This window comes from Apium graveolens, chromosome 1 (genome assembly GCF_009905375.1).
Source record: "Apium graveolens cultivar Ventura chromosome 1, ASM990537v1, whole genome shotgun sequence".
NCBI lineage: Eukaryota > Viridiplantae > Streptophyta > Magnoliopsida > Apiales > Apiaceae > Apium > Apium graveolens.
Window position 1 is genome coordinate 168,013,474 of NC_133647.1, and position 15,850 is coordinate 168,029,323.

Here is a 15,850-nt window from a genome sequence, read left to right on the forward strand (position 1 = left end):
AAATTTAAAAAAATTAGTATTTAGTGTGCAAATGATACAAACTACCCAAGCCTATTTTAAATATAATGAGTCACCTGGCATAACTAGTCTCTTCGACTACAGGTATTTTTAGTGTGAATAAAGGAGATCAGCATATTCACATCACAAAAATTAAAAAGAAAAATAACTAAATTACAGCTTACTAGCACTTGCATCCCGATAGTCTTATTTAGGCGTTTAGAACAAAACTGTACTATGAATACAGATTCAAAAGATTCATGAGAACGAGAAAGATATGATATAATGTTTTAAAATATGTGACGAAGACTCCTGATCAAAACTGGGCTCATTAATCTTGAAATAATCATACCTTTGATTATTCAGTACACACTCATCGTGTCAATCGGAAGTAATGATAATAGAGTACCCATCAACTCAACTACTTGCAAGTTGCAACAACCAAATAGTCAACTTATGTGATGCATTTCTCCTGTTATTGCCTTTCAATTTCCCCGGAGAAAGATAGTTGAGTCTCTGTGAATGGTTTTGTCGTTGACTTGTACAAAGGTCAAATAGTGTTCCCTTTCCAGTTTCCACCTTATTCACATTATGCTCTGTCGACTGTAGAGGTTTAAAAACAATGGTCATTCTTGTTCACCGTACATGTACACTCGATACTCAGACATATACACTCGGACTTTGAACATTTAAGAACAAAAAACATGAACATTGTTTCAAAATATTGCCGAGTCTGATATTTGGACATGTATTTATATCAGGCATTTATCGTCGTGTCCAAGTAACATAGCTTAAGGGCTGCATTACTAAAAACAATACTGCCACAACATCCAACTTAAAGTTTCTCAATTCTAATTGCATTGGTTGGCTTTAATCTTTTCAATCACTAAAAATATGCAATTTGGCCCGAGTTATGCTAGAATTTTGCCAGTAAAAAGTTATTTACAAAAACGTACAGAAGAACATATTCGTTTCAGTCCTCATCGAAGTCTCCATTCACAATCTACTGTTATAAATTTATCCGGCTACCGAAGCTGTTGATTAGGCTCAAATTAAATCAAGAAATACAGCTTATATCATACACAAATGTTGTGACAAGTAAAGTTTTATGTTTCAAATCATCTGGTATTAATCATTTAGTATTATTTTTCATTTTTCATTTTTCATTGAGTCGGTGTATCATCTTATTATTATGGCGTCATCAAGTGTGAATTTGGAAGATATGTATGCAAAACTGTCGTTAACACCGGAGGAGGAAGATGGAATTCTGGTGAGGGAAGAAGATGTGGGTCAGATTCAACAAAAATTTGTTTTGGTGGGACTTTTTCTTACTGATAGAAATGTGAACTTCCAAGCAATACAAAATGTTTTGGCCGATTTGTGGAGACCTAAGGAAGGAGTGGAGATACATGATCTTGGAGGACAACGTTATTCTTTCGTGTTCTACCACGTATTGGATATGGAGAGAGTTATCGATGGAAGTCCATGGACGTTTGAACAAGGGATGTTAGTGTATCATAAATTGGAAGCACATGAGGACCCAAATACAATACAATTAAAGACGATGGATGTCTGGGTTCAGGTGTATGATCTACCAATGGGGATGATATCGGAGAAAATTATACAGAGTATAGGTAATTTTGTGGGGGAATTTGTAAAAGCAGATCCAGCTAATATGAATGGATTATGGAAGCCTTTTGTACGTGTTCGGGTGAGAATGAATATTGAGATACCATTGAAGCGTAGAATGAAGCTCAAACGTGCAGGCAGAGATTTTAACTGGGTAAATTTTAAATATGAACGTCTTAGTATGTTCTGTTTTGTATGTGGCTGTTTGGGACATTCGGATCGGGAGTGCTCTGTGGTGTATGCTAATCCAGGTAAAACTATTGAGAGGGCATATGGTGTTTGGCTAAGGGCACCAGGCAAGAACAGTAGAACTCAAAATACAAGGTCAAAGTGATTGAGGAATGGACAAGATGGAGGTCAAAAATGGAGTTCTGGTAGTTACAGCAGAGGGACACACGGCGGAGGAAATTTAGGGATGATGGGGGAGAGATTTCAGGAGAAAGATGGTGTAATTACCGAGATTCAAGGGGGAGAGGGCGTTATCACAGTCAAGCAGCGTTTTCTGGGGGATCAGGGAGTTAAACAGAATGCTATTTTTGTGGATGTGATGGATGAAAGCGGAAAATTTAAATCATCCGAGATTGTAGTCATGGACTCAAAAAGGAAACGTATTGATGATGAGGAAATTGCTAATAATCAGGAGATGGTAAATATGATTGAGTATTCAAATGTTAACGTTTCAAAAAACGGACCAGAGGCGGGTACTGGACTCCAGGCCCGCCTAGCCCAATGAGTGTCTTAGCTTGGAATTATCGTGGGTTGGGTAGACCACGTACAATTCATTTTTTAAAGGAAATTACCCAGCAGAAAAAGCCTAATATTATTTTTTTATCTGAGACATTAGTTAAGGAGAATAAAATTAAGGAGTTATGTAAGACTTTGAATTTCGCTGAGTATTGTAATGTAGATGTTCAAGGCCAGAGTGGGGGATTAGCTTTACTTTGGAGATTTGAAGGAGGTTGCAAGGTAGTAAAAGTCACTCGTCATTTTATAGATTTTGAAGTGGAAAATATTCAAGTGGGGAGGTGGAGGTATACGGGATTTTATGGGTGCCCAGAAAGAAGGAGAAGACGTGAGTCATGGGGGTTAATATCGTATTTGGCCAACAAGTCAAATCTACCATGGTGTATTCTACGGGACTTTAATGATATGATGTATAGAGATGAGAAGATGGGAGGAAGGGATCATACGAGAGATTTGTTACTAGGTTTTACGGCTACTATTAATGATTGTGGTCTTAGGGATTTGGGTTTTGTAGGAGAAAAGTATACGTGGGAGCGTTCGAGGGGGAAACCAAACTGGATTCAGGAACGTTTGGATCGAGGTTTTGCTGATCAGAGATGGCAAACATTGTTTCCTTTGGCAGAAGTTCTGGTGATTGAGGTGGCCACTTCAGATCATTTACCTTTGTTCTTATCGTTGAATAAAAAGGTGTATGAGGCTAAAGGACATCGGTTTAGATTTGAGAATATTTGGCTGCGGGAGAAGGAGTGTATGAATGTAGTGAGAAATGGGTGGGATCTAGCAAGAGGTATGGATGTTACGGGTAAAATTCAAGTATGTGCTGAGAAGTTACAACAATGGGGGGGTGGCCTGAGTAATGAGTATAAGGCAAAGATTCATCAGTGTCGTTTGAGGTTGAAAAAGCTACGGTCATGGAGGGATTGTCAAGGTATTCAGCAGTACAATGCAACTAGGTGGGAGTATTTGTGCCTGCTGGATAAACAATAGATCTATTGGAAGCAGCGCTCCAAGCAATTTTGGCTCCAGGAGGGAGACAAAAATACGAGATTTTTTCATCGTTATGCATCGAATAGGCGGAAGAATAATAAAGTGGACAAAATTAAAGATGCAAATGGAGTGTGGCAGGAAGAAAAGGAGGATATTCAGAGAGTCATTGAAGACTATTTTTCAGAATTATTCACAGCGTCAAATCTGCAAGGTAGCTTATCAGACAGGGAGGTGGTTAAACAGGTGTCAGACTTGGAAAATGAGGAGCTGTTAGGGGAAATAACAGGTGAAGAAGTGAAGGAGGCTATTTTTTCTATGCATCCAGACAAAGCATCGGGGATTGATGGTTTTAATCCTGCCTTTTATCAAGCTTTTTGGAGTGTGGTCGAAATAGATGTGGTGAAGTTTTGTCATGATTTTATGCAAACAGGGTTGCTTCCTGAGGGAGTGAATAAAACTTTAGTGTGTTTGATTCCAAAGGTAAAGATTCCTCAGACCATGGGTGATTTACGTCCAATTTCTTTATGTAATGTACTAGTACGAATCTTATCGAAGGTGCTATCAATTAGATTGAAACGTTGTTTGGGTTCAATCATATCTGAAAATCAAAGTGCATTTATAGAAGGACGTCTGCTTACTGATAATGCTTTAATTACTTTTGAAATCAACCATTACATGAAGAGGCATACTCAAGGTAAGGTGGGAGTTGCTGGATTCAAAATCGATGTATCTAAAGCATATGACAGATTAGAATGGGATTTTATTAGTAGTATGATGAAGAGATTTGGTTTTAATCAGATTTGGATCCACAGAATTATGTATTTTATTAGTTCTGTATCATAAAGTATTTTACACAATGGGGAGGAGTTCGGATGTGTGATACCGGGGAGGGGGTTGAGGCAAGGAGATTCGATTTCGCCATACATTTATATTATGTGTGCCGAGGGATTAAGTGCGATTATTCGAAGGAATGAGATGAGTGGTTTGTTACATGGGTGTCGTATAGCAAGGGGAGCACCGGTCATCTCCCATTTATTGTTTGCAGATGACTGCTATTTCTTTTTCCGAGCAACTATGGCTGAAGCTAATGTAATGAAATGTATTTTGGATAGATATGCTGATATCTCAGGGCAGGTGATAAATTTTAATAAATCAGCTATTACATTTTCTTCAAATACAGGGGAAGAAGCTCGTAGAGAGGTCTGTTCACAATTGCAGGTGGTTGAGAATATGAGCCCGGGTAAATATCTTGGAATGTCAATGTCAATAGGAAGGAAGAAAAATGAGGTCTTTAATTTTCTGGTGGATCGTATTGAGCAGAAACTACAGACATGGAGGATGCAGAATATATCAAAAGTAGGTAAGGTTATTTTGCTCAAAGGTGCAGCGCAAACAGTACCGAATTTTTGGATGCAGTTGTTTCTAATTTCTTTGGAAATCTGTGATTCAATTGAGAAAAAAATGAATTCGTATTGGTGGGGGGTGGTATTAAATGGATGTCGTGGAGTAGGGTTTGTGAAGTGAAGGAAGCAGGGGGGTTGGGATTCAAGAGATTGCGGGAATTTAATATGGCCATGTTAGCTAAGCAAGCATAGAGGTTAATGAATAATTCGAATCCTTTAGTGACTGCGTTAATGAAGGCTAAGTATTATGCAAACGGTGAATTTGTAAATGCTCAGTTGGGTCAAAATCCGAGTTATACATGGAGGAGTATCATGTCTGTTCAAGATAGTATGAAGCAGGGAAGTAGGAGGAAGATTATTGATGGAAGGGATACGCGTATAAGGCATATTACATGGTTGTCGTGCCCTGTTAATGGGTATGTTACTACAGATATGCCAAAGGATTTGGAGAATGCTACAGTGAATGGACTGATGGAAACTGGAAATAGAAAGTGGGATGAAGATATTCTGGTGGATCTGTTTAATGACAGAGATCGAGACTTGATAAAAATAAATTCCACTGTCTAGTCGGTCTACTGGTAAGGATAATTGGTACTGGATTTTTGATGGGAATGAAGACTTTACGGTTAGAAGTACATACAGGCAGATTCATGGTGAACAGACTTGTGAGGATAGAAAATTTTGGACGAGGTTATGGGGAATCAAATTGCCTGGTAAAATGCTGAACTTTATATGGCGTGCTTGTATCAATGTTTTACCCACTAAAACAGCGTTGGCTAATAAAAATGTGGAGGTGGTGAAAGCATGCTCATGGTGCCATGTCTGCAATGAGGATGCAGTTCATGCTTTGTTTACATGTTGTTTTGCACGAGAGATGTGGAATCTAGTGGGGTTACAAAGGGTGGTTCCAGTGAGTGATGGGTATAATGTTTTGCAGATTTTAAAGGATGCTTTTAATAGTAGTACTACGGAGCAGTGCGTGCAGATTGGCCTGATGTGTTGGAGTTTATGGATACGACGAAATACATGGATATGGGACAGAAAGGCTATGTCGACTTTTGGGGTTAATGCAATGGCTATGAATTTGTTTCAGGACTGGCAGAGTGCACAAGAGGATGGGTCTGGGAGTAAAAAACGTCCTCAGTTGCAGCAGTGGTGTAAACCACCTCCAGGATGGATAAAAATCAATATCGACGCTTCTTGTCGAGTTGATTATGACTTCATTGGAGCTGGTTGTGTAGTTCGGGATGATAATGGTTGTTTCGTTCGTGCTCGTACTTGTAGAATTGGGGGGAGAATACAAGCAAAGGAGGGAGAAGGTAGAAGCCTTAGAGAAGCATTAATCTGGATTAGACAATGGAGAAGTTCAAAGTGCATTTTTGAAATGGATGTTAAGGCAGTAGTTGATGCCATTCATGGGGGCAGTGGTAACTCAATATTTCATACAATTGGGGACGATTGTGTGGAAATTCTCAAACACTTCGAGGAAGTGTTAATTGTTTTTACTAGAAGGTCTGCGAATAAAGTAGCACGTTTGTTAGCTCAAACTACTTATTCTATGCCAGATCCTATGGAGTGGCTTGATATCGCTCCAGATTTTATTTGTAATGTGATTAAAGATGAAAGTTAATGCAAGTTCGATTTTTTCAAAAAAAAAAAAAAAGGTTGGGTCTCTGGGTTGGAGGATCGCGACGTTATAGATTAACAAAGGAGGCGCATGAACACGGATAACAGAAGCTCGTGGGCAGCAGAACATCCCGTAAATTGGATCAAGGGACAAATTCAAATAAAAGCATATAAACTAGAAGAGACATGAAACTAACTCTTTTTCTATATATTGCGTTCATGTGCAAGATGTTCTGATATAAACTAGACCTGAAAACATAATGAAAACTTGCTTTTGAGGAACCTGCTCACACAAGGCACCTACTTTGAGCCATTGAGCCTCGATAGTAGAAACAAACAGCCAGAAGAAAGAAGGATTGAAGCTGAGAAGCAAAGCAGATCTGTGGGTGATATGATAAGCGCTTTCTTACTTTTCTCAAGTAAACCTATTAGAAGCAGCATCACTATTACATGGCCAAGTTTGGTTTTCAGCTCATTCACAGATTTTATTTCTAACCATCTTGGTCTTTCCTGAAATTTAGTGAAAATAAAGACATTTAGGTTCAGATATTCTGCTATAGACAACCATTTAATTGTGAGGAAACAACAGATTATTGTATATTCAGCAACTTGGAATGCAATACCTGCTGGCCACAGCCTGGTAATATGTCATGAAGAGAAACAATATCCATCATCAAATATAACTAATTTAAGTCCAAACAAAATCGTAATGGATTTTGTAAACTTTTAAGACACAAACTATAGAATCTTGATTCGAAGAAGCTACATATTAATTAGCACATAATGTTCCCTGATCTAAATTCAATACCTACCCAGATGGACATAGATAATAGGAATTTTTTTAAAGTTCTGATCCTAAATGTGATGGATTAAGTAAGATATCACTATCTTTTCTTTTGGTAGCTAACATGTCACTTGAAAAACCTCAGATATATGTTGGGGCAACCTGGATTTCACTCAGAAAAACTAGAAAGCAGCTATATGAACTTACTAACATATTAAACCATTACCTTTAAAGTGAATAACCCCAAAAGATTTGATCTGGGTGAAGTTCTTCGATCTGACTTGTATTTTTCCATGTCAAGGTTGCTGATGAAGAGTTCATACAGACCCATGCCAAACACTAACATTACTGTTCCTAGAAGATAGACATCTGGAAAAAAAACAACACATTAGCATCTTTATTTTTTATTTATAGTATAGGCAAATATCTCAAACAAAAAATGAAAGTAAATTTTAATAAGTTCTTCCTTCTACATTTTTCTGAATATCAAGTATTGATCATCTAAAGTAAGAATTCGATAAACATATAGAGACAGGTAATCCGGTCATTCTTTTCCTTTTCTACTTTCTTGAAACTTTCTTTGCCACCTTATCATTGGAAAACATATCAAGGCAATATAAGTTCAGTGAACTGTAAGACTGTATTACAGCAATGTTGAAGAACAAATAATCAAATTTTTAAGGTAAATGTAATGTCCCTAATCGGTCTCCGGTTTGGTAACATATTTGTTAGCCCAAAAAAGGGAGCTGAAACTAACAGGGAATTGTAATGCAACTAAAACTCAATGGACGAAATAGAACAGACTGATCACGTATACAATAAACAGCCATTGACAATATCTTCGGAAACTCACCTATAGCCTCAACAAGAAGAACAATCACCTTACTCCGGTTCACCATATATTCTCCGAAAGATGCTACAACATATGCACACCCCTGCATGCCAAATTTATTAAAAATTAGCAATTAAACCACTGGTCATCCGGATAAATTCACACCACACACTGAAAAGTGCCACAATAAAACCCCTAAAGGTAAAGTGATCTGCTTGTGCTTTAAAAATTGCTACTACAATTTGATGCACTCAATTTAAATTCAAAGGGTAGCAAGAATCCTCGAATACCAGCAACCAAACTCGGGAAAATTACATTATGAAAATAATCGGTATCGCCTCAAAACAAATAAACAGTTTCTGATATTACTTAAAAATTAGCATCCCGGCTCTAAGCAGATTCAAAATGTTCATATTACTCTATAAATATAATATTTTCTCAGCACAAAAGGCTGGACATCAGCAAGGTTTGGGAAGGTCAATATGTTACATAACGCCAACACATTAAAATATAAAAGAAAAGTATACAATACACGAAAATTGGAAACAGAATGCTAGGTGTAAATGTTACCGAACCTTGATAAAACACAGAAAAGATCCAACTAAAGATCCCCAAACTGCAAGAATTGCCAAGAATCTGCATCCATATATAACCTACAAAATCATAAATAAAAAATTTAAATCAAACTATCAATAAATTTACACATATACAACTTAAGTTTCTTCACCTTCTCTATTCCCTCCTCCAACTTAATCATTTTCCCATCAAAATTTTCGAGCTCGTGTGACCCGATATCTGAAACAACTGCCTGGCAAGAACCAGGTGCAGATAACTTGCTGTTTTGGTTTGGGCTAGTTCCCATACACACCCTGAACTTGAGAACAGAATTTCCAAAATTCTGATGAACCCATCTCAAATTTGAACTCAAATTTGAAGCTTTTGCAAACAGAACTGCAGTTGGTTTCACAGTTAGAACTCTAATGGGTTTCATGGTGCATGAAACAAATGCTGATTCTTGATTTATTAATTTTTTGGCCTGTTTTGTAAGTTTAGATATTTTAGGTGAAGAAAAAACAGGGTAGTCAGTGACTCTGATATTATATACTACTTGTAGATTGAAGTAACAAATACAATGCACATGTTAGATTTGATATATATGGTGGAATGAGAGGAGCCACATATATAGTTTAGCCACTGTAATTCTTACACATATATTGTCGTGTTGTATGAGTATGAAATGTTTCGGTGAATTTGTTTGATACAAGTGTAATCTATTAGTCTTGTTGATTTTGACAGAAAGAAGAAAATTTTCCTGAGAATTACCTTTGTCAAATGATACATGAACTAAAAAAGTAACTAGAAAATTTTCTAGAGCCCATTTTTTTCCAAGCTGAATATCGAATAGTTCGTTAGCTTGTTGGCTCATTTACAACAACATTATTGACCATGTAAAAAAAGAGAATGTACTTGACTGATTTCGAAATAAAGAAGGCCGAGTTTAGAACCTTTACCGGATCTTATATTTTTAAGTAAGTCTTACAAAAGTCCACATAAGGTGATATAATTATTGTTACTTTGTTTTTGTTATTTCATAACAAAAATGTCTGATTTCACAAAATGAAATCGATGACAAAGTGAAATTGATACGTAGTTTAGATTCTAGAGTCCAAGGCCATAATGGTACTGAGATTCATTGGGCTCATGTACTTGCTTGAACCTATCATCATTTGGCGAACAATGAACCGACAAGCCCTTTCAGTCGGATGAAATGGATCCCAAAATGCATAAATGTTTCTGTCGGGGCACAAGTTGGAGAGTCTGGTGCATAGCCCAAGCCCATTATTTGGACCTTGCCCACAACATGCTTCTTTTGAAGTAACAAATCCTGTTTCATATCACAGCAATGTTGATTAACACAAGAAAAAGGCTTATTATTGTTTACAAAGTCATGAATTCTTATGTTATTATTGGAGTTGATCTTAGATAACTTACCAAAGGCTTGTGGATTGGAGATAAAATCAGTGTTCATAAGATTTGTGTCAGCAGAAATGAAGACATCAGCTCCTACTTCAGAATTGAGCTGATTAAGCATTTCTGTAAGTTGAGGGTCGTACAGATCTGATGCTTTTTGCAACTCAGGTACGCACTGTCCGTCGTCGTTTCTGCGCTGCGCCAACTCTGAAGGCACACATCCCAGGGCTCCAGCGCCTGTCACGAGAACTCTCCGACCTCCTAGATCGTATATTTGCTGCCATGTTATTTACCACACATTGATCATAATTTTGTGACAGGGGTGTCTATGAGTAAGGAAGAGACTAAAACGTGAAAGCAAGTTACCCTTAAAATTTTCTTGTATTCCGAGACAACTAGACGAACGTAATCAGGAAGTGAATATCGAAGAGACCTAAGCGAATAAGGGACGAGATAGTAATTGTTGACAAAGTCATTTCCCCCTAAACAAATAAGGATAAGCGCACCCTTAACTAGTCGATCCATTTCCTCCTCTCCTACTAACGAACTTACTCGTTCCTTGTACTCCCTGAAGTACTCTAGTTGTCTTGGCATTCGGAGAATGTTTACCTGCAAACATCATAAGTACAAACTAGTTAGTAGTTCAGGTACAATCGCCGTAGAATTCTGCAGTGTGAAATGTAGTGCGTTAAGCACGTACGAACTGGATTCCAGTGTCATTCAGCACTCCAATCCCAGCTGAAGCAAAATTTGCACCAATTAGTAGTTTCTCCCCATTGAGTTCCGGATTTAAGTATGGCAATGTTGGCTCCGACCCGATTTGCTCACCTGTAAACAAACATTTAAACAAAATCAGTATTGCAGGGAGGCTGAGAAAACAAGTGCATCAGCAAAACAAGATAAAAATGCAATTCACTCAACTGATTATGTCGGGAATATTAAGGCCATTAGAGAAACGACCCGTGGGTTGTCCCGTCGGATAATCAATCCCGTAAGGAGGGGAATCAGCCCTGGCAGTGGTGGCTAAATAATTATTGTTGCCACTGTCAACTAATGAGTCTCCGAAAACAAAGAATGCATGAGCCGCAGAGGTTGAACTGGCCGTAATCAGAACTCCGAAGGCCAAAGAAAGACATAAGACTAAACACCTAAAGCTAGGAAAAGAGCAAACAGCCATAACTTTGTTTTACTCTGTCTCACGTAGATAAGCTGATAAGCAGTAGAATGCATGACTCTGTTTATATACTACACAAATTTTATAACAACAACTAACTTATACAACCAACATTATACATACTAATAATGAGGTATGCAATGTCGTTAGACAGATAGCTTGAGTAGGTTTATGCACATAATAATTATTTATTTATTTTGGCAAGCCTTTGTAAATATGGTATACATGATGAGACTGATGTTACTACTATTGTTATAATCGACTATTTTTATTGGCGTTTTACCTGTTCCTGTTGTTGATGTTGCCATCTAACTGGTTTATGATCAATGCTTTCATGTACCAGACTTTTTGTTAGTGTAATTGTGATCACAACTTTTTCAGATCCAGCGAAATATTACTACTACCTTTAATGCAACTCTGTTTCTTCAAATCCTTCCCCTGCCCTGCCCTCCTTAAATATTAGCTACTCTGGCGACTAGTTTTTTTGTCTAGCCTCAGATTTGAACCTGGAAAAAAGGTTGGACAAGATTAACCAGTTCTAGGTTCTAGCTCAGTTGACCTTTTAAAAAAAATTACTTTTTTTTGTTAATTCATTAAATACGCACACAACTGTAGGTAAACTTCCGACCTCCCGCAAAGAGGTATAAGAGGGCAGCCACTGCACTAAACTTTAGTTGGCAAAGGATTTTACATTTGTAGTGGTTATTGGTAAATTATCAAGTGCAAAACTATGTTTAGGAGCTGCAAGATAGTATCAACAACAATGTTATTAAGAATTTATTACTCCTATGATTTTAGCTTGAGATCATGTTGATTTCTTGTTTTACTGAATATGATTGTTGCTTTATATGTTAGTTACATCCAATGTTTAATTCATATACTCGATACACAAAAATGGTGTATGTTTTTAGAAAGATACAGAAGTAACCATCTTCAGATATTTTTGTCTCAATTAAGACCTAGCCGAAAATGCAGGATGAGGAATAAATAGTGCTCAAATGATGTTGTCAAAGTATCTCTTTGAACTGGCAAATCATATGCAATTATCAACCTTCACTCATGTCATCAATACTGGGGCAGAACGGTAAATACGCTCAACCGCATCAACCGCAAAAATCACCCGCGATCAATCCGCATATTACTGTTAATCGCAAAACGTGGGTGGTTGTGGATGTAAATATAGATAATCGTTACTTTACGGGTTGGTTGCGGATTCATTATTTTAAAAACATATAAATTAATATATTTTTAAAAAATATTTGAAATATACATATAAATAAAATTACTCAAAGTATTGAAATTTGGACTTGGCCCAATATAAAAAAAGTCCGGAAAATTTTGCATCAACTTTTATAATTTAGGATTAGTTTTTGTTTTGTAATATATTACTAAACTATTGAATTTATTGAATTTCTTTTGTAAACTTATAATTTTCATATGCAATATTTGTTAAAGTTAGTTTTTTTTTAATATTTGAGCGATTGAACCGCAAAACCATCTGCAATTACATGGGTGAATTTAGTTGGTTTTATATACCAACTCTTTGGTTACGGAGGAAGATATTAGAAAACCGCAAGTTACGGTTTGGTTTGATTTAATTTAGTTTAGTTTTCACCCTTCAATCGAACCAAACCTCAACACGTACACCCCTCATCAATACTATTCGTAGAAAGTAGAAATAAGATTTAATTGGTGAAGGCACTATCTAGAATTAATTGGATAATAATCGGAATGATTAATCAGGTTACTAATCAAAATTAATTTGATAATATAATCAGGTTACTAATCAAAATTAATTTGATAATATATTTGTATACAAATATACAAATATTAATATATGTAATTATTTTATTATTTTAATTATAAATATACAATTATTATATATATTTATACAAATTAATTTAAAATATATAACTTTATAAAAGTAAGCATAATTTTTAAGATCTAGCTTATTAAATTGAGCTCACTTTTTTTTTATCGTAGATAACCCGCAGCCGCTACCCTTCGGGTGCGCACTGGGTAAACCCTACGGGTTCACGTAATAGCCTGCAAACCACGTGAACCAAGGTAAACCGCATTTAAGCGACAAGCTCTGGCTCATGAGGCATAATCATAAATTCTCCTCCCGTGGGATTCGAACATGTGACCAAGAGATTAGTTTTCCTCTCTTTAACCAACTGAGTCAACCCTTTAAAATAAAAATTTAAGAAAGTGCATTATATAATCATTTAAAATAAAAGTTATGTATACGAGAATAACATTTTTTCATATTTATACATTATAATTTTATATTAATTTTTCTACGTATTTTTAAATTTTTTATCAATGAGAACGATTAATCTATTGATCTGTTTTGTCCGATTCCTTACCTGATTTAAATTATCAATTTTTGACCTGATATTCGTTTAATCAATTCGTAAGTCCACCAAATAACAGTTAATTAACAATTTTTTATAACAATGTTAATGGATGGTCATTTATGTAAACTCTAAATTGATTGTTGTACACCTTCATACTCTTCATTTTACAAAATTGCCCATACTCTTTATTTTTTATTTTTATAATCTTAGTGCTTGTTTGATTGGTAGTACAAAGTTATTTATCAAGTAAGTTATATTTTTTATGAAAAATATAATAGGTAGTAGGTAGAAAATATTGTTTGGCTGTCACGTGGATAATCCTTTAATATAGAAAGTGTAAGTTATCAAGGGGGAGGTAGGGGAACAACTTCTAATATTTGATAAGAATTCCAATTTACAAAAAAGTTTTACTTCTCACTTTTATTAACTAAACAACTTCATCTCGCAAAAATTCACTTGTAGCATACCATATCTCAATGGATTGGACATCAAAACCGGAAGCAGTTATAGATGCTATAACAAAACTTCGCAAGAAAATATCTCGAGAAATCTATGAAGATAGAAAGTTTATAATATCGTAGCCGCTCATGGTTATTTTGGCCGATTGATCTTCTATTCAGTGGACGTGGTTATTGGCAAGAACTTATTGAATCCATCGTTTAGGCTCATAATAAATTAAAAGTTGCTCATGCTACTCAGCCGAGAGCCTTAAATGATATTTTTTGATTAATTCAAATTGGTGGATATTTAGATCTCAACCAAATGATCTTTTAATCATTTACCAATATTGAACCGCTCCAATGTTGGTACTTTTATTTATATTACATTTTTTTTATTAAAGAAACTGAACTACATAAATTATCATAACGTAGTTCTTAAATACCCGGTAGAGAATAAGGATCCGGAAGTAGATTTCAGAAAACTTTTCCTAAAATAATGATTAATTTATGTGTAGTACATTCACCACCTAATTATGTGATTTCCTAATTTTAAAATAAAATATAAATATGATAAATATTTGCTAATAAATATTTAAATCTATATTTTTACATATATTTCTCATAATCTTACAAAAATTATCCTAAGATTAACTTTAAATTTTTTATTTTCATAACTAAATTCATAAGAACACACGAGAGTGATCATGGATCACATTGAATTCAAGCTCGGTCCTGAATTAAAACAGTTCTTCAAACCATATAACAAGTCCCCTCTGGGCTCTGGGTTGCCTTCACAATTATCTTATTCTTGGGCAAATGGCCTAATGCCTTGCATGCCCGGCTAAGATAATTTATGTGTCCCCGTTTTTTAATAGACCTGAGGATGGGGCTTACAATCGGCCCGGCCCAACTCCGGCTTAAACTTGATTAACAATAGTCATATATGACGAGCAGAGCAGAGCAGGGTGAGCAGAATAAATGGAAAAATTGAAATCCAACAGAAAAATTAAAAATCAAATTGAAAAAATTGAAATCGATAAAAGTTACGAAAAACTATAATTGAATCGAACTGAAGCGACATAACGGTTAGACTGGTTATAATTTTACTCTCAAAATCAAATCGAAAAATGAAACCGTTTATAACATATATTAATTTATATTACTATTATCTATGTATTATTTTTATACATTTTTAAACTTACATAATGAATTATTTACTTTACACGGCCTAATAGTCAAAATTAAACTGCTGCTTTGCTATCTGCTTAGTATTTTAAAATGTCTTACTTTGGCCACGTTTGTGAATGTTGTTGAAAACTGCTGTGTTGTAAGATAAAGTGATGTCTGAAAAATTAGATGATTGTTTGGTAATTTTTTTAATTTATGCATATTTTGAGATATAATATATAAAAATAATATTTTTGACAATGTTTGATGGTGAAACTGATAACTACTTGTTGCAAAAGTTGAAAACAACTTTTTACAAAAGCATGGGGGACTTGCTTTTGTTAACAACAGCCTTTAGACCGAAAGCGCTTTTCCAGACGACGGATTTTAGAATTTACCAAACACCTTTCTGACAGCTTACATGTCTGCAACAACAATATCAAACCGGGTCTTATTCATATATTCATGTTAATGTGTACTTTTATATTATACTCCTCATTTGTAACAGCCCGCACTGCTGGACTATTAACTCTCAATCAAAACTAATACGAAATACAATTTTTGATCCAAAATTCTATTACAAAGATGACTATTACAAAAGCGCAGCTAAAAGCGGAAGTCCAAAAGTCAATCCAATCCAATCCTAAGTCCTCGAAACTCCAATGCTATCCAACTCGAATCTTAGACGAAATCTGAAATTGTAAGTAATGGGCTATATAGCCCAGCAAGAAAATAA

The 15,850-nt window shown here is 35.6% G+C and overlaps 5 protein-coding genes across 5 annotated transcripts; 3 read left to right on the forward strand and 2 right to left on the reverse strand.

The window, feature by feature from the left end:
- The first annotated feature begins 1,189 nt into the window (after positions 1-1,189).
- LOC141711136 (uncharacterized) lies at positions 1,190-1,960 on the forward strand. The gene has a single exon (XM_074513570.1). The coding sequence runs from the start codon at positions 1,190-1,192 to the stop codon at positions 1,958-1,960; it is 771 nt and encodes a 256-aa protein (XP_074369671.1).
- An 84-nt stretch (positions 1,961-2,044) lies between these two features.
- LOC141711143 (uncharacterized) lies at positions 2,045-4,200 on the forward strand. Its single transcript, XM_074513577.1, has 3 exons — positions 2,045-2,327; positions 2,534-3,323; positions 3,444-4,200. Exons 1-3 carry the CDS (start codon positions 2,045-2,047, stop codon positions 4,198-4,200), a joined length of 1,830 nt encoding a protein of 609 aa, XP_074369678.1.
- A 90-nt stretch (positions 4,201-4,290) lies between these two features.
- LOC141711152 (uncharacterized) lies at positions 4,291-4,881 on the forward strand. The gene has a single exon (XM_074513583.1). It carries the CDS (start codon positions 4,291-4,293, stop codon positions 4,879-4,881), a length of 591 nt encoding a protein of 196 aa, XP_074369684.1.
- A 1,607-nt stretch (positions 4,882-6,488) lies between these two features.
- On the reverse strand, positions 6,489-9,121 carry LOC141670268 (uncharacterized). The gene is made up of 5 exons (XM_074476152.1): positions 8,730-9,121; positions 8,578-8,655; positions 8,024-8,105; positions 7,397-7,539; positions 6,489-6,896 (listed from the first exon to the last, which is right to left on the reverse strand). Exons 1-5 carry the CDS (start codon positions 8,991-8,993, stop codon positions 6,687-6,689), a joined length of 777 nt encoding a protein of 258 aa, XP_074332253.1. The 5' UTR covers positions 8,994-9,121; the 3' UTR covers positions 6,489-6,686.
- A 437-nt stretch (positions 9,122-9,558) lies between these two features.
- Positions 9,559-11,189, reverse strand: LOC141670252 (GDSL esterase/lipase At4g28780-like). The gene is made up of 5 exons (XM_074476151.1): positions 10,895-11,189; positions 10,674-10,801; positions 10,340-10,582; positions 9,995-10,250; positions 9,559-9,887 (listed from the first exon to the last, which is right to left on the reverse strand). The coding sequence occupies exons 1-5, from the start codon at positions 11,148-11,150 to the stop codon at positions 9,655-9,657; spliced, it is 1,116 nt and encodes a 371-aa protein (XP_074332252.1). The 5' UTR covers positions 11,151-11,189; the 3' UTR covers positions 9,559-9,654.
- Positions 11,190-15,850: the final 4,661 nt, after the last annotated feature.